Raw genomic sequence first — 24,408 nt, 5'->3', positions numbered from 1 at the left:
AAATGCCAACTGTTCAGAAATTGATTCCTGTGCTGAAAGAAAAAATTAATTTTCCTTGGAAAAGAGAAACTTTAAGGAAAATACTTCATGAAATCGGATTTTGTTTCAAAAAGTCCCAGAATAAAAGGAAACTTATCATGGAGCGAGGTGACATTGTTTTATCTAGAACGCAGTATTTGAGAACAATAGAACACTTCAGGGAGGAGAAAAGACTGATTGTGTATCTAGATGAAACTTGGATTGACTGTAATTTAACTCATGGAAAATGTTGGCAATCTAAAGAATAAATCTAAAGGCATTTCCAAACCGGAAATGCCTCACGGCGCATAATAATTTTGTGTGCAGGTGGAGAAATGGGTTTTTTTACTCAATTCAAACTTATACAAAGCCAATTCAACTACTGGAGATTACCATGGGCAAATGAATTCTACGATCTTGATCTTCAAAAAGTGGGCAGAAGAAAAACTGATTCCAAACCTTCCTAAAAATGCTGTTGTTATAATTGATAATGCTTCATATCACATCATTCAATTAAACAAAGTTCCAAATTCTTCTAATAAGAAGCAGGTCCTTATGGATTGGCTCTCTACAAATAACATTTCTCATTCCCCAGATATGTGAAAAACTGAATTGCTCAACTTGGTCAAAAGAAACTCGCCCCAAACTAAACTATTTAAATTCGACAAGATGTTCAAAGAGCATGGATTCCTAGCTTTGAGGCTACCACCATATCATTGTGATATTAATACTATTATGTTTGGGTAGAAATGAAAAATTTCATTCATCATCGCAACGTAACTGGGGATATTGATATGTAGAAATTTTTAAGATTTCAAAACAGGCGATTGAAAGTATTACAGTTCAAAACTAATACCTTCAATATTATTTTGAAATATTATTTTCTAATGAAGAAAATAAAATTTCCTCATTGGAAAATATGTATTGGGACAGAGACGGAATTATCGAAGAATTATGTGAATCTTTGGTGATCAATGTAAGTGAAAGTGATGGTGATTTGGATAACAATTCAGATGACTATGAAGATTAATAGGATTTGATAATGGTATTTATTTTTCAAACTTCTTTGCATGGTTTTGTTAAAGAGTCACAGCAAGTCATAAATAATTAATCGGTTCAGGACATTAAAGTGTCTCAGTTCTCTCAACTGTAAGTTTCGAATACCTAAGTTCATTTGAAAAAATTTCTGTTTTTCTATATAATTTTTTTTATTTTATATTAAAAATAAAATTCATTAAATTTTTATTTTACACCTTTTTTAATTTTGTTAATACTATAAGTACATTTTTTCAAACTGTTATACAAGCAAAATAGTTACCACTTTAAAAACTATAATGTCATCATCATCATCATCATCATCATCAAATTCCTGACATATACCCTCAAGGGGGTGTACAGGATATGATAGTACTACATGAAAAATTTACATCATTACTAACTTCATATCTACAATTTTCCTCCAAATCAGTCTGTTACTTGTCAAGACTCCAACACTTTATCAGATCTTATATTTCTATCATCTAAAACATCTACCTTGTACTTTGTACAAGGCATGTACAAAGTACCATATCAATCCACCTATATCTTGGTCTTCCTCTCGGCCGTTTTCCTGCCAACCTGGTAGAGAACCTGTTTTGCTAATCTTTCCTCGCCCACTCTGTTTAAGTGACCATACCACCTAAGATTAGCTATACTAGCACATTCCTGGATGTTGACAATGTCAAGTTCTTTCCTAATATTATTATTATTATTATTATTACGGGCAACTCCAGGGAGTCATTAGACTCATCGAGGGAGGCCCCAAATCATATTCATCACAACTATCTGACATTCATACAGTATCTATCATACCTCGCCTTAAACTCATTCACTGTCACAGCATCCACTACAGACTCAGGGAGCGCATTCCACTCATTCACTACTCTAAAAGTAAAGAACCCAGCTCTAACACCTTTACTAACCACACTTTTGCCCAGTTTCCATGGATGTCCCCTAGTCCTCCCACAACCAGCCCTGTTCTCAAAAATATCTTCTGAATTAATTTTATAGAAACCCTTCAGTAATTTGAATGTCTCAATCATATCTCCCCTCCTCCGCCTATCAACCAATTTTTGCAACCCACAAATCCTCAACCTGTTCTCATACGGTTCATTCCACAGACCTGCTATCATCTTGGTCACTCGCCTCTGGATCCTCTCCACATCCTCCCCATCAAGAAGAAACCTAGGTGACCAAATCTGAGCACAGTAGTCTAGATGGGGTCTTATCAAGGCTCGATAGAGAGGAACAATAACCTGCTTGTCTCTGCTTGTCAACGTATTCTTCAGCAACCAAGTGATTTGATGAGCTGTTTTGGTCACTTTTGCAATGTGTCCCCTAAATTTCAATTCCCTATCCACCAACACTCCTAAATCTCGTGCCTCATCAATTTCCTGGAGCAGGGTTCCACCAATGCAGTAAACTGCCTCCAATCTTTTCACCCCAAAATGCATAACCTTACATTTTGCCACATTAAACTGACATCCATTCTCCTTAGCCCAGACCTCCAATATCCTCGTTTTTAATATGATACTGCCATTGATGCCATCTGTTCATAATGACTCTCATATCTGTGGTCTCCAGAATTTGATGAAGTGTTTTACTTCTTACCCAGCTCTCAGATCCATAAGTTAAAACTGGTTTGAACACTGTCTTGTATACAGCTAATTTAGTGCTCTGACTAATTTTTCTCTTATTCCATATGAATTTATTCAATTGACTTCCTACCATAACAGCTTTATTGATTCTGTTGTCTATTTAAATATTTAATTTACCATCTTCACTAAAAATCGTGTCTAAGTAGCTGAAATGTTTTACTTGTTCCACAGGTTCTCCGTTCAAAACACAGTTGACATTTTCAATGATTCGGCCGATTTTCATTGTCTTTTTATTGCAGAACTTCATCCCATATCTATTAAAACAGCTATTCAATTTAGTCAGGGAATCTTGCAAACTTGTAGTGGATTTATTTAGAAGTATAACATCATCTGCATAAAGCAAAGAGCATACATTAACATCTCCAATTCTGATATCATGTTTAATACCGCTTTCCTTCATAACGTGATCCATATATATAATGAATAACAGAGGGGATAACGTATATCCTTGTCTCACACCAGATTTAACATTAAACCATCTCCCTGTACTTCCTTCAAGTCTAACTGCTGACTTGCTACTCAAATAAAGACAAAGTATTGCTTGATGTAATGCCCCATTGACACCATATAACTGTAGTGTATTGAATAGCTTCTCTCTTGGCACCTTGTCGTATGCCTTTTCCAGATCGACAAAACTTAAATACAGATCTTTGTTATATTCCCATGCTTTCTACAACTATTTGTCGTAAAGTGAAGATCTGATCCCGATAGCCTCTATTTGGCCTGAATCCAGCTTGTTCTTCACCAAGCTTTTCTTCAACAATTCTTCTCAACCGTTTCTCAAGTATACTTGCATAGATCTTGCCAGGAACACTCAGTAGGGAAATATCTCTGTAATTCTCACATTCAGTTTTATTTCCCTTTTTATATATGGCTACTATGAGAGCTCTACTCCAATCATCAGGAATTCATCCCTCTGTCCAGGCCTTCTGAACTATGCAGTGCAGCCACTGTAAGACTTTTATACCACCATACTTCAGCATTTCTGGTCAAATATCATCTTCTCCTGTTGCCTTTCCATATTTGAAGCCTTCGATGTCTTTTTCTACTTCAAGTATGGATATGTATTCCTGACTGTATGCCTGTTGAGTGTTTTTTATCACTGTGCTGTCACTGCTTGTTTCATTTAGCAATTTTTCAAAGTAATTACTCCATACTTCAAGGATATCATTTTCTCCTGTTTTGATGTCACCTTTATCAACTCTAACTCCCTTTACAGCACTCTTTCCTCCTATTTTAAGCTTCTTCAACAACCTCCAGAATATCTTACCACCTGATTGATATTTATTTTCTATGTTCTTGCCAAAGTCCTCCCATGACTTTTGTACAAGCTGACTTATTTGCCAGGAACTTTTGATATGTTTTCTTCCTCTCCTTCACTGACTCTTTAACTTCCTGTGTCCACCATGGAGTTCTGATTTTTCTATCCTTGCAGACAACCTCACCACATGCCTCTCTGGCTGAATCATTCAGGGTTTTCTTCAAGGTTTGCCTGAATCTCCACTGTTTGGTTCTTGTTCTCAAACTCTTTCATTTTTTCTTCAATAATCTTTGTGTATTTTTGTCTACAGTTCACATCTGAGAGCTGCTCAACTTTTATTCGCTTTAAAACTTTTTTCATATCATTCTTTTCAATATGAAATTCAATTTTATCCTGCTAAAGACAAAATAGTGATCGCTTCCAATTTCAAATCCTCTGTACACTCTGGTGTTCTGCACCAGGGAGAAAACATCGCTATCAACAATAACATAGTCAATGAGACTTTTTTTATTCCTTGCCTCTTCTCTCCATGCATATTTTATTTTGGAACATGGCATTAGTAATAACCAGTCCATGTTCTGAGCAGAAATCCAATAGATATTTGTTATTATTATTAGTTTTGTTCTTTTCTCCAAATTTTCCCAAAATATTTTTGTATGTCTGACAATCACTTCCTACTCTGCTATTTAGATCTCCAACAAGGACCAACTTTTCCGTTTTCAATGTGTCAGTAGCTTTCTCTAGAGCCTCAAAAAATTCCTCCACTTCTACTTTTGTAGAATCTTCTGTGGGACCATAGGCACAAATAAGTCTCATTGTCCAGTTCCCCATTCTCATATTTGCCCACATCACTCTACTTGAGACAGCCTGCCATTCAAGAAGATTAGCCTCATATTTAGTGTTGAATACTATGGCTACGTCTTGTTTTTCTTGATTGTCATTGCCTGAATATAACATTTTGTATTTATTGCTCAGAAAGATTTCATCAGTTTTGGTCTTTTTTGTTTCAGTCACCCCTATTATGTCGATCTGGTACTTATCTAATTCCTCAGCTAGCTCCATTTCTTTGCCATTCAGGCTTCTTATGTTGATAGTACCCGATCTTTAACTCTGGTGATGTTGAGTTGTGGTGTGCTTTCAGATTTGTTCCAGTAGCTGACTTTTCGCTGTTCACCCTGGTTCCCTGGAGAAAACAACAGGGGCCTTGTTTAACTGGGCAACACCCCAGCCAGCATGAAATTTTGTCATGTTGTACCATCATTTTGTATACTGGTTTAAGCCAATAAGAATACAATTTGGTCGGCTAAATCCCAAATTGCCAGCCCATCCTCGTTTGTTCAGTATCCGAGTAGATACCCAACAGGGTGCATCACGAGAAGGTGAGGATTGGACATTAGGTCAGAAGCCCTGGTTGGTTCTCTGCATTCCTTTAAAGGCTATGTGGAGGTCTCCTCTCAGTTATACAGCTTTGACCCTTAAGCACCCCAATTATATATTCATAATAGTTCATAATAGTTTTATGAACTATAATGTTCATAAAAGAAAAGTTAAATTTTCCGACCTGTAATACTAAACAAACTCATCCCAGAAGATGGACTGATTACCTTATTATAGAAATGGATTCTCCTTCTTGTGACATGCGCAGAAGTGTTGAAGGGTCTTGCATCTGTGCGGCATACAGTACTTGAAATTGCTTGTCACTCAAGAATTTTATCTTCATGTTTGGTTTTAACTTCTATAACTTCTCCTCCCATTTCCTGATCATTACTGTCCAAAAATAACATCTTAAAATTTATTATTTATCAGAATCTCACCTAATTTTTATTGGTAATAGTTACTATGTTTGACACGGTACGTCTCCAATTCTTCTGCTAGTTCCATTGATATTTCTTACAATGAACAGCAATATCTATCTTCAATTCTGTTGATGTTGTGACTATTGTATTTGACCTGGTTCTCTGACAAAAAAAAGTGTGTGTGTGTGTGGGGGGGGGGGGTAACCAGACCATACCTCCTTGTTCTTTCAGTATTCAGATGGATACCTATAAGAGCACATAACAAGACGACCTTTGAATATTTCTAATTTTCAAAACAATCTGCCACATTCTTAAAGACTATGTGGAGATAGATCTCTTCCCTACCCTCAATTATCTTGTTTTGACTTAAGTGACAGCCAACTACCTCCATCACATAATAATGAAATATCTCTAATAATGCTAACAAACAAGAACACAACCAATTAAATAAGCTGTTATTGCATGGGAATACAGTAAAGGAAATCCAGATATAGTCACCCCTTGCCAGTATGTAAAATAATCAGCTAAGGAATTCAATATGCCGTGGCAGTATTTCTAGTCAAGAAATACTGCCATGGCATACTGAGGTTAAATTTTTGAAGTTAATAAAAGAGTTTTTGTGTGGGTGATGCATGTAATAGTCAGTATAACAGAGAATATAAGATTACAGTAGAAATATCATACATTAAAACAGAATTTTATTTTGTTATACTTACAAGTTCTTCATCAGGTTTCTTTTTTACAGTAGCTACATCTAAAGAAGCTGGTTGAATTATCAAAGAATCAGTAAATTTCTGAACTATTCTATCACATACTTCAGCAAGGTTTTGGCACTATAATAAGCAATTAAAATAAGAATTAAACAACAAGTAAAATATAACAATTATAGTACAGTCTTCATGAATAGCAATTATTTAAATATATTCAGATATCAACAACTTCAAAATTAGTTGCTGTTATTTATTATAGTAGCAAAGTTATCGATATTTACAAGTGGTCTGCCAAGATATGGTTTAATGTTAGAATAACATAAATGAAAATAACTTGCCTGTCTTTAGTCTGATAGTGCAGAAGGATGCTTGTTGCTGGGGCATTGTTGGTAGAGTATTAATAGAAAAAGGAATTAAAAGACTTCAATGCCTGAAAAAAGAAGAGAAAATATATGGGGGTAATAAAAGTTTGGGAAAGAAAGGGGAAAGGGGTAATGGTCGAAAAATTCAGTAAGAGGAATGTGTTTTTCATATTCAACATCTTCAGAGTGATGTCAAAGAGTCATGAGAAATGATATACTTCTTAGTGAGTCAGTGTCCTCAAGAGAGAAAAAAAAAAATCTTGTATAACAATGTTATTTATCACACCCCTGCTACTAAAATAATTTGATTTAAAACAAACTAAAACAATGCAACAAATCAGCCATCATATAACTAACAAATTTTGTTCAAGTTCATTCAGTCTGAGTGGAGTAATGTTACAGCTGTTTGAACTATTTTGCTAATTTTGGCACTAAAATTTACTAAAACCAAAAGTGAAAGAGCAAAAATATTTTAGCAAAGATCCTAAATTTCAATAATATTCATGCGACCAAAGTGAAAGTGTTTCATGTGTATATGTATGAATATCCAGTATAAATGCATTTTGTAATTTTTTTTATATTAACAATTATTTTAAATAATTTTTAATTATCTACACAACTTACTACAATTGTTCCTTCAAACTCTAATAGTGTAATATCGCATACTTCTGCAACCAAGACACAGGCAAATATACGCATAATTTATGACTCATTTGGATTCATCTTTTGAATGTAGTAATGGTCATCTTTCTAATGATGTCTACATAACAATGGATGAAATATTTGGAGTTTTTGAATAAATACTATATAATTTTTATTACATGTAAGCTGTGAAAATACACCTTTTTTTTTGTGAGTGCCAAAGTTTCCTTACTTGTTTTGGAATGATCTGACTAGGAGCTTGCAAGAATAAAATAGCACAGTTTAACTTATAGACTCAAGATCAATGTCAGCAAAACAAAGCTGATGATCCTAGATAGGATTTATAATGGAAACACTTCAGGACTACTTACAAACAGATAAACTGATAAAATATCTATCTAGGCTCACTACTTTCTGTTAACAGGAGTCACATGGAGGAAGTAAGATGGGTTACAATGAGAAGATCTGCAATGACTCAGTTCACCAAGATTTGGAAGAGTAGAAAAATATCTACCAACGATCTATCAACACAAAGATCAGATTGGTCAGATCCTCAATCTTCTCTATGGTTATTTATGATTCAGAGTCTTAGATGCTGAAACAGGGCTATTAAAAAGATCAAGGTTTCTGAAATGTGGGTCTGGAGAAGGATGCTTATAATTCCTTAGACAGAGAAAAGAAACAATCTAATTGTCCCTTCTCCACCTGAAGCAAACTTCTACTCAACTACCAACTGTCCTGATACCCTGACTTCTACTGCAAGAATGAGGACAGCTCGGTCACCAGATAGCTGACTTCCCCTGGAACCATAACCTTCTTGCAATCTGAGCTTGAAAATAAGGAGCTTGTCCTCGAAGGACTGCATTCTAACTGCACTTAGAATTTAGTTCAAAGTAACTAAAGAAATGTTTCTGTAAAAAAAAAAGGAAACTTCTATAAGTTTATCATTTATCTTTCTAGGCTCACTGCTCTCTGATTAAGAGTCAAAGAATCTGACATTAATCAGTTCCCTGTTATAAGGGAATCAGTGAATAGTCTAATTAGATATTCCTTTGGATCAAATGAAATGATATTTGGTCTAAGAACAACCATTAATGAGACCTCAATGAGAAACAACCTGAGCATAAGAGATCAATTAAATCTTGAAATGAATCTTGGCTACATGGCGAAGAGAAGAATCCTCCGATACTTGTGGACACATCTCAAGAAGAAAGTGAAAAACTCTTCACAATAGGGCAAGATGTCAGGGACTAGAGAAGAGGCAGGTCCCATGGTGAGATGACCAAATCAAATTCCTACTCTTACTCAACTAAGGTTGCAGGATGCATTTAGAATGACACAAGACAGAGAGAAATGAAGAAAAGTAATACACTGGGTCACAAGTCCTCAGTCATGGGAAGACTAAGAGAAACTGTAACAATAACTCCATCTTGATGAGAGAAAGATGGAAACACAGATGGAAAGAAGTTGCATTCAATGGCCTTCACAAAGGAACAGAAACCACAAGTGTTATTTGTACAAGAATAGAAATGGCTATATTCAGTTCTTTCAAAGATAGATTTGGATTTGTTAACTGATCTGTGCAACTGCAATTCTTTATTGTAGGCTAAGAATAAAGCTACAGTTTTTGTTCCAAGAAACTTGGAATATGCTGATTTTTTTTTTTCCTTCTTCTTTTTCTTGGACTGCATTGGCACACTTAGAAAATCAAAACCAGCTTTTGGTTTTCTGATAACATGGAAATTTTGAATAGACTGGCAATTCAGGACTTCATTTCAGTGAATTAATTTCTGCAACTCAACCAAAGCAAGTGTTTGCAACCAGAGTATAGACAATCTGAGCTTGAAAATAAGGAGTTTGTCCTCGAAGGACTGCATAATGTTCAAAGTAACTAAAGAAATGTTTCTGCAAAAAAAAAAAAAAAAAGGAAACTTCTATAAGTTTATCATCTGTTACCAAAAGGAGAGGAGGTTAACAAAATATCTAGTGTTGAGAGAGAGAGAGGAGAGCTGCCTGGCATTCTGGTTGGTAGATGAATCATTTGCATTAGTTCACTGCTAATATTAGTATCTCTTCCAGCTTTGTCAATAGATTCAGAAAAATGAAGCCAGATGGAAGAACTGCAGACAAGAATAACAAAGAAGCCAGTGATTTTCAGAATATTGGAAATGGCACAGAGAGAGAAAAGAGAGAGCAAATGAACGTTAGAGAATGGAGTGAAAAAATTGGAAACTAGAGATCAAAAAGAGGTCAGTGTAGATTTGGCATTCTCCTACATGCAGTAAAAGAGTATATGAAAATGCCCAAGTACTGCACTTATAGAAGGAATGTAGAGTAATTGCGAACAGGTAAGATGTTGGTGAGGCACAGTTTGTATTTTTATATTTTTGGGGGGGTAAGATTTTTGGCCAATGTTTGTGATACTTGAAGATAATCACCATCAACATAAGAGGCATCAAAAGAAAAGAATCGTAATTATTGACATGCAATATACTAGGTTGACATAAATGATGTTACTGAGACTAAGAAGACACAAAAATACCAAGAAACTTCTAAATAACAAGATGATTATTTTGAGCACTAAGAATCAGAGAAAGGAGCCACTCTGCATTTCAATTCCAAAACATTCTAAATTTTGAGTAGTGATGTGAAATTTTATTTTATTTTTTTTTTTTTTTGGCTGATTATTTTGTTATAGACAAATAAATTTTTTTTTATATATATATACAAATTACAGTAAAATACATTATCAAATAGTTTTCATAGTTTAGGGCCGTAGCCATACTGGTTACTAGAAAGTTAAGTTAGCTCGATACAGTAACTGCAAAATCCAGTGACTGTATCAATAAGGGCTCACAGAACATGATATATACTTGTTAATATATTAGAATCATAATTGGACATGATTTGTAAGTTATACTGATCTCTTATACATTTAAAATAAATGTTAACATTATTTAGTCCCATGAAGTAGTCTCTAAATCTTTTTCTGAAAGCAAATTCTGAGGTAATTGATTTGATTTCATTTGGGAATTTATTGTAGCTGCTTGTTGCTAGGTATTCAAAGGATTTGTGAAAAATTTCTTTGTTTGCCTTGGGTATACTACCAGCAAGTTCCAGCCACAGCATAAACCATAGTCTATATTATATACCGAAAAACTTACAAAACATTCTAAACTGAGAGGTTAGACAATGAGTTTTATTGGTGCCCATGGCCATAAAGAATGTTCGAGAAGTGAAGAAATACCAGAATAATAATAATAATAATAAAAGCTAGTTCTCATTGGAGATATAAATTTACAGCAGCAAAAGAAATGAACCCCAGACATACATACATTTGGAAAATGGAGAAGATGGCAAAGCAAAGTAACATTAAGTTAACCTGTTAGATTTCTGCTAAGAATATCAGCTAGTTATTACAAACATGTACCAACATAATAATGTGCATAAATCACAAGAGGAGGAGGCAAAAGAAATAAGAAAAGTCTTATTATTTTATTGTTGATAGTGCCATCTACACTGGTCCAAGATATTGGAGTAAATAAGGGATATAAATGGTGTTCAGCAGGAATAAAATGCATATCACAGAAAAGGAAACTATATAAAAATTCCCAAAACATCATCAACTCTCAGACATAAACTGTACATTTAAATATTATTATGGAAAAAAAAAAAAATCTAAAACAAGAGGCAAATGAAAGAAAACATTTACTTTTCCCACCTGACTATCAGGTGGGAAAAGTAAAGATAACGATGTCTGCAAAGATAGAAAAATAAGACTCCCATTATGGACACAGTTAAAGAAGCAATCCATAAAAGAAACCATACAGAAAGTCAGCATGTGCTCATACAGAATATAGAGGAGGAGGGGGGGGGGAGTATAAAAACAAATTTATATATGAGAGACCCTAACCAAACGTCATGGAAAGATTTTAGAAAGAATACAGAAGATATCAATGAAGGAGACAAAATGTTTAAGAAATTGAATACAGTACAAAAGGAATCAGAGATCATATGTGATAATAAAAACACGATGAATATTCTATTCATTCTGGATGTCTACAGTAAATACTTGGAAGAAACTTGTATGAGTTAATAAGTGATAGCAGCAGCAGAAAATATCCAGGAATGCAGTCAGAAGAATCACTTACAAGATTATTCAATTGGGCAATTATTAAATTTGCTGATTTACATATCCAATTAGTAATTTGGTATGAAAATCAGCAATATGGGAAGCGGGGGGGGAGTATGGCATCATCTGCATTCTGTGCAATCTAATAGACAAGCTTAGGTGTTAGACATTCATAACTTATTTTAATGGTATAACACAGAGGAACTAAATTATAAAAAGATAAGTCTCAAAAGAAAAAAAAAGTTCATAAATTATTGAAAAAAATTACTTCTTGGCACCAAAGAAATCATCAACAACATCAAACCACTCCATTTTATATGGATCACTGTAAGTGATCCATATAAAACACTTCATGCAATAATATGTTCTAAAAGATAAAAGATGGAACAAACGAGGAATTAGTACCATGAGGTTGACCATAACGGAAAAAAATTCAGTAGAACAATGCCTACAGAAAAACAGAGAGAAATGCATTTCACATGTTTCTATCACATTCCCCCTTTGTTGCCTATCAACCAACTTTTGCAACACATAATCCCTCAATCTATCCTCATAGGGAACATTCTACATTCCACTCACCATATTAAGTTAATCAACTGTGGGAGAGAAGAGTAGAAATTATGACCATCTTATTTGATGTCACCATAATGCTAAAAGGTACATTAAATGAAGTGAGTAAGGGATGGGGGGGGGGGCTTTCTGTAAAAAAGAATGCCATATATATAACATGTACATCTTATCATAAAAAGTCAAGAGCAATACTGGATGGTCAGTATTCTGGTGAATAAGTAGATTGGCATTAAGTCACTGCTAACAGCAAATACTTCATTTCTTCCAACTTGGTCAGTGGAAACAGAAAACTGAAATAGTGTTTTGAGCATTGGAGTCCCAAAGGAATATATGCTATAACTAACTACTTTGCATTTTAATGTGTTAGTTGGTTGACTACTGAACGATTATCTCATCAATAATTTAGCATGATAAATATACTATAACACAGATAAGAAAGCCTCTAGATGTGTGTCATGTGATAAACTTCATTACTTACACTGTTTTTGATTACAGCATGTGGTTTCTCAACAAACTGGTCCCGCTGAGCTGTAGAAGCCAACTCAATACTCAGTTTCAAAATAGTTTTTCGCACTAGAACATATTGGTCCTGACCTTCAAAAGGATATCTAAAACATATGTACTGAATTATTTATTAGCATATCTACACAAACTGTTACAGTTTGTGTAGATATGTAACACATATCTACACAAACAAATTTTAAGTATTAAGCATCTTATAATTAAGATGCTTAATACTTAAAAATTTCAAACCAAAAATGCATCTTAAAATTTTACATATAAATAGGAAAATTTATTTTAAATTTTTACGACAATTTCATCATTATAATTGGCTGTTGAATAAACTAGAAGATATAGGTTTGGAATATAAGCTATTGGCTTGGATAAATACGTTGCTGACAAACAGGTATCAGAAAGTGGCATATAGAGAATGTCAATCAGCCAGATTAAAGGTGACTAGGTAGTGCACACTAGGGATCCTTGGATCATTGTTGTTTAATCTACCCAATTATTGATATTGGAAAGAGGCTACCAGTTGTTTGCTTGTGATACAAAGATAAGCAGGGCAACCAGAGATACTACTAATATACAGCATTTACAGGGTGATTTAAATAGGCAGGGCATGTGAACAAATGATAATTGCTGTCAGTTCGCTGAGTACATGAAAGTTATGCACTCTGGCATGATGTGATATCCAGCAGCATATTATATTGGTGGGATAATGCTTGGAGTAACTGATGAGGCTAGACATCTTAGATTTATAGTAGATAGAAAGTTGAAATTCAAAAGTCACATAACAAAATCTGCAAATACAACTCAGAGGATAATTGCAATGCTGAAATGAACATTGACATACTGTGTGCAGATTTGGTCTCCTGGGTTCCAAAGGGATAAAGAAAATTTGTGAAAAGGCAGCAAAGAAAAGTTAAAGATAATATCAAGATTATGGAATATAGATAATGAGGGTAGATTGAGAGTATGGGGAGTAAAGATATTGGTAAACAGAAGAAAAAGGGATGATGTGATAAAGGTCTATAAAGTTTTGAGAGGGTGTTATAAGATATCAGTTGATAAAATTTTTCATTATAAGGAAGGTGTGGAGAGGACAAGAGAACATCTGAGGAGGTTAGGTTTGTGTGCAGTTAAGAAGAGTAAAAGCCAGATTTTTCTATCAGATTTGTAAGTGAGTGGAATAATTTTTCCTGTTGAAGTAGTGAGTGCATCTAGTGTCAGTGATGTAGTGTGGCCTCTCTTGATAATAATAATCAGGGCTTAACAAATTATGCAAAATTCTGCTTGCCACAATAATAAATGTACTTGTATGTAATTAGGTGCTCAGATACACACCTAATTTAAATAAATCAACAAGAGTTCCAAAAAGTGATTAGTGGTGCTATATCATTGTTTGATGAAATGCCCTTTACCTGAAAACCATTCCAAGAAGGAGCAATCAATAACTAATATGAATAGGGAGAACAGTATAAACGTTGATTTTTTTTAGAAAATACAGAATTTGTTAGTCCACGCGGTTAGCTAAGAGGCTATGCACTTCGCAACCATATGCCTGGGAAAGGAGTGTCCTGGGTTTGATTCCCGTTGCTGATGCGAGGAGCTTAGGATCTTTCTCAGACATAGCCAAGTCAGCCAGTGTTGGATGTGGACTGCAGGTTTTTCCTCCCACAAGCAGGCAAACTGGCCTTGAGAACTTATGCTTCTAAAGACATAGGATACAAAGCATAGGGCTAACTACCTTATCCTTGTGTATGGTTGCCGTTAAATGAATAGAAAACCCTCAACACTGCAAGGTAAAAGAGGGAAAAAGGAAGAAGAAGAAGATATACATGTGTTCTTTGCATGAGAGTTGATGCCAGAACTTATATATATATAAAATGTTAAAGATACCAAGCTATTTTTAAACCTGGTTTTACTCCATTTCCCAAGTAAGCAAACACTGTTTGCTTACTTGGGAAATGGAGTAAAACCAGGTTTAAAAATAGCTTGGTATCTTTAACGTTTACTATACCCAAGGTAAAATACTTTAATATATTTTGTAGGCAAGTTTTTTTTTATAATAAATAAAAAATATTATATTCTGTCCAGTCTGAACCTACTTTCCAGCAAGCAAAATCTACTTGCTACAGGCAAATGGGAGAGTATATTTGTCAAGTCCACGTTTGATAATAAAAATAATAATAAATTTATATAAAATATAACTACATAAAATAATTATAAAAATTGTAAAATAAAAATAAGAATATAATAAAATAATTACATCGATATATTTAAATTTAATAAACACAAACTCAAAATCAACAGAAGTCAAAGATAGGTAACATCAATAAGAAATATCAACGAAAAAGTCAAACTGGCAAAATTTGAAAAATTTCACATGAACATAATTGGCATTACTGAGATGATTTTTTTCCCTTCACAATGGGAGGCAGGGAAACAAGAAAAGAAAAGAAAGAAAGCTTATTGACTATACCACCATTGATAGTAACATCTTCACAATGATTCATAATACAAGAGGCGCGCACGCACGCACGCACACACACACACACACACACAGGGGATCTGAAACTGAAAGCCATCATCACTTTAAGCAAGTTTTAAGCAAGATAAAAAAAAAAAGAGTATTGTGTTGAAAAGAAAAATTATATAAGAAAATTTTTAAAGGAATTAAAGGTGAGCAGCTTTTACAGGTGAACCATAGACTGAACTATACAAACATTCAAATAAAAAATAAATAAATGGGTTCAAAAACAAGAACCAAACCTTGGAGTCTCAGTCTTTACCACTTACCACCCTAGCTGACTGATTCAACTAGGGAGGCAAGTTGTCTACAATGATAGAAAACTCCATAATGCAAGCAAAAAGTTCAAGAGGCAGTCCTCAAAATATTGGCAGAAACCCTAAGAGAATACCAAGAAAATTGCAAGAGTTAAGCTATGTGTTAAACTAAACAAGTCAAGGGATGACTTTTGGTATGAATATAAAAGATATCAGGAAGGTAATAAAAATGTTCTGGGGGAGGGGGAAGACTATTGAAAAGCTTAAAAATGGAGAAAAAAAGTATGCTAAAAGAATTATATATGACAATCAATAAAAACTGTCAATTGAAGCAAACAGAGGTAGAAGTGTTATCATCATCAAATTCCTGCCATGTACCTTCAAGGGGTGTACAGGATATGATAGTACTACATGAAAAAAATTACATCATTATTAATTTCCTATCTACAATTTTCCTCCAAATCAGTCTGTTACTTGTCAAGACTCCAACATTATCAGATCTTATATTTCTATCGTCTAAGGCAGTGCTTCCCAAACTTCTGGATGTCAGGGCCCACTTTGCAAAAATTAAAATATTTCACAGCCCCAGTCAAAACAAAATCGTAATAGAGAGATATATTATTATAATATTTATTGTATTTATATTCAATACAAAACATACACAGCGAATATTGCAAAAATCAAATGCTTATATTACATTTTTTGCCTCTTACCGTTTGGTTCTGAAGAAGATGCGGGCTGTTCTGGTAAAATATGAAATACTATCCTTGTTTTTTTTTTTTTTTTTGAGTATGTTTCTGCTTCTTCTGATTGTTCGCGGGATTTTTTTTAAATTTTTTATCAGCCACTTATCCATCTCAGGGTTAAATTTTTTAACGTAGAATATATCAAATAATATCACCACTTACCGATACTGGCACAGCACAGACTGATAACAAGAAATTAGTGAATATTACCTGAATAAGGGAATCCTCGGACCAGGAACATTTTTCTCTTTTGTGACTTTTCTCCCTTTAAGGTAATTAAGCCTAACGTGAAACAGACAGCAAAGGCAGGTTATTAAAACGTGCATATGATTGGTGTGGTATTAACAAAAGATCGCGCAACCGAAAGATAAAAGCATAGCTGACAATAGAGTTAAAATGCTAACTCTCTTCAACCGAATTCCATATGTGAAACTGCCATAACATTCATTATGTGTATATATATTACTTAGTTAACACTTTTACGAATTTTAACACGTTCGGTTGAATTTTATTGCTGCCATGGGAAACCGAACTCACACACATCTAATTAATAACAATAGTTTTTAGTTAGATACTGTGTTTGCTCATGAAACATATGGTTTTGTTTCAGTCTAAGCAGCATAGTTTCTATATGAGGGGACATGTGATTAGTGTGTTTTTATCCCAGTTGTCTCTAATTGCACTATTTGTTGAGAAATATATTACACAGACTGCTCATACCTTATTCACTGGCACAATAAAAGTACTTGTTTTTATTGCCTCCGCAGTATACTGGCTGTTAAGGTAGGGCATGTTGTTTACCACTGCAAGCGAGTTACTATCTCCCCACATGAACTTTTTTAAGCTTTTTTTCATGTGTGAAGTATATGCGAAACTTTTATTGGTAACAGAAAACTAGCTCAGGTGATAGTGATAATATAAAACGAGTTTTGATATGTATATAAAGTCATATCAACAGTTCTTGATATTAAAATATAAAAAATAACAAAAAAGAAATAATAAATAATAAAAGTTAAATACGTTTCTTTTAAAATAAAAAAATTTACTTAGTCTTAAAACATTTTAAATTTGTTTTTATTATTTCACGGCCCCCTCAACAAAACCTACGGCCCCCAAGGGGGCCGCAGCTCACAGTTTGGGAAGCGCTGGTCTAAGGCACTTTGTACCGTATCAATCCACCTATATCTTGGTCTTCCTCTGGCTCGTTTTGCTGCAACCTGGCAGAGAACACTTGTTTTGCTAATCTTTCCTCGCCCATTCTGTTTACGTGACCACACCACCTGAGATTATCTCTGCTAACGCATTCCTGGATGCTGACAATGCAAGTTCATTCTCAATATCCTCGTTTTTAATATGATATTGCCACTGATGCCATCAGTTCACGCCTATAATCTTTCTCAGGACTCATATCTGTGGTCTCTAGTCTTTGGTCAAGTGTTTTACTTCTGACCCAGCTCTCAGATCCATAAGTTAAAACTACTTTGAACACTGTCTTGTATACAGCTAATTTAGTGTTCCGACTAATTTTTCTCTTATTCCATAAGAATTTATTCAATTGACTTCCTACCATACCAGCTTTGCTGATTCTGTTGTCTATTTCTATATTTAATTTACCATCTTCAGTAAAAATCGTGCTTAAATAGCTGAAATGTTTTACTAGTTCCACAGGTTCTCCATTCACAACACAGTTGACATTTTAAATGATTCGGCCGATTTTCATTGTCTTTGTCTTTTTATTGCCGACCTTCATACCTTATCTACTACAACAGCTATTCATTTTAGTCAGAGAATCTTGCAGACTTGTAGCGGATTTATTTAGAAGTATAACATCATCCGCATAAAGCAAAGAGCTGACATTAACATCTCCAATTTTGATATCATGTTTAATACCACTTTCCTTCATAATATGATCCATATAGATAATGAATCCTTGTCTCACACCAGGTTTTACATTAAACCATCTTCCTGTACTTCCTTCAATTCTAACTGCTGACTTACAACTCAAATAAAGACAAAGTATTGCTTGATATAATGCCCCATTGACACCATATAACTCAAGCATATTGAATAGCTTCTCTCTTGGCACCTTGTCATATGCCTTTTCCAAATCGACAAAACTTAAATACAGATCTATGTTATATTCCCGTGCTTTCTCGACTATTTGTATTAAAGTGAAGATCTGATCATGACAGCCTCTGTTTGGCTTGAATCCAGCTTGTTCATCACCAAGCTTTTCTTCCACAATTCTTCTCAACCGTTTCTTAAGTATACTTGCATAGATAACACTTAGTAGGGAAATACCTCTGTAATTTTCACATGCAGTTTTATTTCCCTTTTTATATATGGGTACTATAAGAGCTCTACTCCAATCATCGGGAATTCGTCCCTCTGTCCAGGCTTTCTGAACTATGCAGTGCAGACACTAAGACTTTTATACCTCCATTCTTCAGCATTTCTGGTCGAATATCATCTACTCCTGCTGCCTTTCCACATTTCAAGCCTTTGATGGCTTTTTCTACTTCAAGTATGGATATGTATTCCTGACTGCATGCCTGGTCAGTGTTTTTTACCACTGTGCTGTCATCACTGCTTGTTTCATTTAGCAGTTTTTCAAAGTAATTACTCCATACTTCAAGGATATCTTTTTCTCCCGTTTTCATGTCAACTTTATCATCTCTAACTCCTTTTACAGCACTCTTTCCTCCATTCCTAAGCTTCTTCAACAACCTCCAGAATATTTTGCCATCTGATTGATATTTATTTTCTATATTCTTGCCAAAGTACTCCCATGACTTTTGTTTAGCTAGTTTTACACAGTGTTTAGCATTCTTGCATTTGTCTCTATATTCTCTAAGAGCACAAGCTGACTTATTTGATAGGAACTTTTGATATGCTTTCTTCTTTTCCTTCACTGCCTCTTTAACGTCCTGTGTCCACTAAGGAGTTCTGATTTTTTTATCCTTACAGACAACCTCACCACATGCCTCTCTGGTAGAATCAATCAATGTTTTCTTCAGAGTTTGCCACTTAATCTCCACGGTTTGGCCCATGTTTTCAAAATCTTTCATTTTTTCTTCAAATAATCTTTGTGTATTTTAGTCTACAGTTCACATCTGAGAGCTGCTCAACTTTTATTCGCTTTAAAACTTTCTTACATGTCATTCTTTTCAATATGAAATTCAATTTTATCCTGCTCAAGACTAAATATGATCACTTCCAATTTCAAATCCTCTGTACACTCTATTGTCTTGCACCTGGGAGAAAACATCACTATCAACAATAACATTGTCAATGAGACTTTTCTTATTCCTTGCCTCTTCTCTCCATGTGAATTTGTGCACATTTTTATGTTGAAACATTGTGTTAGTAATGACCAGTCCATGTGCTGAGCAGAAATCCAACAGGTATTTGCCTTTATTATGAGCTTTGCTCTTTTCTCCAAATTTTCCCACAATATTTTTGTATGTCTGACAATCATTTCTTCTCTGCTATTTAGATCCTCAATAAGGACCAACTTTTCATTTTTCATTGTGTCAGTTGCTTTCTCTAAAGCCTCAAAAAATTCTTACACTTCTACCTTAGTAGAACCTATGTGGGACCATAGGCACAAATAAGTTTCACTGACAATTTCCCCATTCTGATATTTGCCCACATCACTCTACTTGAGACTGCCTGCCATTCAAGAAGATTAGCCTCATATTTAGTGTTGGATACTATGGCTACTCCTTCTTTTTCTTGATTTTCATTGCCTGAATATAACATTTAGTGTTTATTGCTCAGAAAGATCTCATCTGTTTTTGACTTTTTTTGTTTCAGTCACCCCAATTATGTCGATCTGGTTCTTATCTAATTCCTCAGCCAGCTCCATTTCTTTGCAATTCAGGCTTTTTACGTTGATAGTACCGATCTTTAACTCTGGTGATGTTGAGTTGGGGTTTGTTTTCAGATTTGTTCCAGTAGCTGACTTTTCGCTGTTCACCCTGGTTTCCTGGAGAAAACAACAGGAGTCTTGTTTAACCGGGCGACGCCCCAGCCGGCATGAAATTTTATCATGTTGTACCATCGTTTTTTATTTTGGTTTAACCAATAAGAATACAATTTGGTCAGCTAAATCCCAAATTGCCAGCCCATCCTCATTCATTCAGTATCCAGGTAGATGATACCCAACAGGGTGCACCACGAGAAGGTGAGGATTGGACATTAGGTCAGAAGCCCTGGTCGGTTCTCCGCATTCCTTTAAAGGCTATGTGGAGGTCTCCTCTCAGTTATACAGCTGTGACCCTTAAGCATCCCTTAAGAACAGTGTTATCTAGAAAATATTCATAAAGAATGCACACATAGTACATATCAATAATAGATAGAAAAAACTAGGAAAAGCCTGAAATGTGGAAAGGTAGAGTGGAGTATGTGGAGTGTGGTGTAGACATGGAGTAAATGATATTTGATTAGAAATGCTCAAATATAGATGTATAAAACATTTATAGCCATCACAATGCATAATTCAGAAGGCCTGGTCAAAAAGTTGAATTCTAGAGAATTTGGAATGGATCTCTAAGTTTTCATCTATAAAAAGGGAAACCCAACTACACATTTCAGCTGCGATTTATGCATGCATATGTGAGAAGAGGCTAAGATAAACTGTGGAAGAGAAACTTGAACAAACTGAGTTCAGGCCAAACAGAGGTTGTAAAGATAAGCTTTTTTCTGGAAATCATGGAAATCTAGAAAAGCATATGACAAGGTGTCAAGAGAAAAGTTGTGTGGATAAATGGTACAGAGAAATTCTATAGTTGGGGTGTAAGTCAACAGTCAGAATTTATGGTAGTTTGAAGTAAAATCAGTGTCAGAGTAGACTATCTCTGCTCTTAATCATTATCTATATGATCACATTATAAAAGAAATGTGACATTAAACCTAATAGCTAAATCAGAGATATAAAACTAGCTGTTTGCTTTATTCAAATGATGTACACCTACACAAATTCAGTGGAAGTCATCAAGATTAATTAACTAAACTGAATAACATTAAGCTGTAACAAATTTGTCATGAAAAGCAGTAATAAAATGACCAATGGAGAAGCTATAGAACAAGCTGAAATATTTCAGCTATTTAAGTTGAATTTTTTTTTGTAGAGAAAATGGAAAAATAAATATGGAAATAGACAATATAATAAGCAAAGCTAGTGTGGTGCTGGGGAAACCAGCTGAATAAATTTGTATGGAATAAGACAGAAATTAGCCGAAACATGAAACCAGCAGCAATACATACAAGACAGTGTGCTTGAAACAAAACAGTTAATGAAAGACGAGAAAGCACAAGATATCAAGAGAATGAGAAAAATTAGTGGAGTGGACAGATGGCATCAGTGACAGAATCATATTCAAAATATTAGGACGGAACTTGACATTCAAGTTCCTTCCCAATATCATTCAAGAATACATGAGCAAAGCTAACCTGAGGTGATATAGTTGTTTAAACAGAATATAAGAGAAAAGGTTACCAAAATTGGTGTTTCATCCGAAGATAATAAGAAAAAGAGGAAGACCAACATCTAGGTAGACTGACACAGTCAGCAATGTCCCAAGAAAGAATGAAATATAATGACAATATTGGAGTGCTGACAAGTGACAGACTAATTTGGAAGAAAACTGTTGACAGGAAATTAGTACTGTCATATCTTGTACATCGCCTTGAGAATAGATATCAAGAAACTGATAACATATTGAAATTTATTAGTAGAATGAAAATAATAGGATATAATTTATATCATTTATATAAAATTAATTTTATATAAATATAAAAGTAACAGACTGATTTGGAGGAAAATTGTAGATAGGAAGTTAGTAATGATGTAAATTTTTCATGTAGTACTATCATATCCTGTACATCCCTTGAGGGTACATGTCAGGAATTTGATGATGATGATAAATATAAAAATTTTTATTTTATATATATATATATATATATATATATATATATATATATATATATATATATATATATAAAATCATCTATATAGCACAAAAAATATAAGTACATGAACACTTGTTTAATACACTGACTACCATGACAACTATCAGGGGATGAGATTAAATTAGCCAACAGCACTAAGTCACTCACCCAGGTGACTGTAATAGAGCTAAAGATAATTCAGTGTGGCTGATTCCAATATAAACATACTTTCAAAGAGCATTTTGCAAACATCAAACATAATAGTAGTCAATATGTTAAGATATTCAAAATTCCAACACACACACACAAAAATCCTATAAATTTTAAATATTAAACATTTTTTTTTGAATAATAAAATAAAATGGCATGTGAAAATGATTTTTTGTTTGTTTGTTTTTTGTGGGTCCCACTCATAAAAGGTTGTAAACCTATAGTACATTGGCACCATGGGTGGGCTAAGGATTTTTTTTATTAATTTTTTTTTTGTACTGTTACTGAAGAAAACTCCACCCGACATGTATCACATTCTCTTCCTTTCAATTTTTTATTTTTTTTTTCATAATATGAAAGGAAAGGTCTGTGTGTGGAACTGCAACAGTGCAATAAACAAGATGTTTACTCTTCCCCCCCCCCCCCCATTAAGAAAATAAAATATTGCTTTTTATGACATAGTAGTTTAATGTACAATTGTGGAAATTATATAGACATACAACAATTTCTTCAAGATTCCACATGACAATATACACCATGTTGACGAAAGTATTTGGATACCTAGTTGTGGTCAAAAAAATCTATTTTAATTATGTTTCTAGTACCAAGATGGACCTTTGGTCAGAACGACAGCAACCACCGTTCAGGGCATGCTTTCAATCAATTTCTGATAAGTCGCAACAGGAATATTCTTCCATTCCTTGCGCAAAGCAACCCCATTGCTGATGCTGATAATGGTCAGTGTGGTCTGGATTGAATTTGAAGTTCTAATTTATCCCAAAGATGTTCAATGGGATTGAAATCTGGACACTGAGCCAATAAATCCAACACTTCAACATTGTTTCGTGGAAACCAGTCTTGGACACACAATGCAGTATCGCATGGAACATTGTCGTACTGAAACATGCAAGGGTCACTACTGAAGTACTTCCAGTGTTGGAAGCATGTAGTTGTCCAGGTAGCCATCAGACGTCATGGTTTTCGGTACGTATGTCCACGAATGACCAAGCCCAATTCAACCAAAACACCCCCATACCATTACCAAGGCTCCACCAAATTTGGCAGTTTGAATAATGCAGTCCTGCCAGAACTGTTCCTCGGGTAATCTCCAGTTCCAAAACATGACCATCAGAGTGAAACATTTGGAAGCAAGATTCGTCACTCCACAGAATCCAATCACCTATGGTTCAGGAACAGTGTGAAAGACACTAGTCCAAACACCTTTATTTAGAGGATGATGTGTACCTTGTTCATAGCAGCTCTGCCATAGTAACCTAAAGCATGCAACTCTCTGGAGACAGTGCTGACAGATGTCCCTGCACTATTTTCCAGGTTGACTGCAAAGTCCACCACTGATAATGTGCAGATGCTCGAACATTCCAAGACAGAGTTCGTCAACCTCGGTCAGCGAGTATCAGTGGTCTCACAAGCATTTTCCTGTTTCTGGGGTGGTAACATCAACTTTTCATCTACAAATGATATTAAGCAACAATGAATTTCAGTATACTGAGATGGCTAGCAATGTCACAGACAGAAAGACCACTGATGTGACACCCAACCACCATCCCTGTCAGTTCAGCTGAATGTGGCATCTTGACATCAAGTACAGTGGAACCTCGGTTGTCAAACGACTCTCATCTCGAACAAATTGGTTCCCGAACATATTTTCTGAACAAAAAACGCACCGGTTTCCGAACAGAATTTCAGTTCCCAAACAGGCAAACCAGCAACCATGCTCTGGGGGCTGAGATTATGCGGGAGAGCATCAGTTATGCCATAGCCTCTTCTCAGTGCAGACACCTGATGGAATTTCTGGAGAATTAATTAATTTAAGACTTACTATTATTATTATAATAAGGTGCCTCCATAGAGTCAAAAGACTCATTGTAGGAGACCCAACATTGCATACTAACCATTATTCACAGAATACCTGTCATACTTCCCCTTAAACTCATTCGCATTCTTGAATTTGCAGTGTCTTTTCTTAATTTTCTTTGTATATATAGTTTTTTTTATAAATTA

The 24,408-nt window shown here is 34.7% G+C and overlaps 1 protein-coding gene across 1 annotated transcript in view; it reads right to left on the bottom strand.

Annotated features, from left to right (window-relative positions):
* The window catches only part of cnk (connector enhancer of ksr), a 221,522-nt gene that overhangs the window by 132,235 nt on the left and 64,879 nt on the right, over positions 1 to 24,408 (bottom strand). The window contains exons 4-5 of the mRNA XM_090412454.1: positions 12,666 to 12,795; positions 6,488 to 6,604 (exon numbers count right to left, since the gene is read on the bottom strand). Coding sequence (XP_090268580.1) covers positions 6,488 to 6,604; positions 12,666 to 12,795 — 247 coding nt within the window. The remainder of the gene's footprint in view (positions 1 to 6,487; positions 6,605 to 12,665; positions 12,796 to 24,408) is intronic.

Source organism: Typopeltis vanoorti, chromosome 22, assembly GCF_054136105.1.
Source record: "Typopeltis vanoorti isolate ZY-2024b chromosome 22, IOZ_Tvanoo_1.0, whole genome shotgun sequence".
NCBI lineage: Eukaryota > Metazoa > Arthropoda > Arachnida > Uropygi > Thelyphonidae > Typopeltis > Typopeltis vanoorti.
The sequence above is the reverse complement of the archived record's forward strand: the minus strand, read 5'-3'. Positions and strand labels throughout refer to the sequence as shown.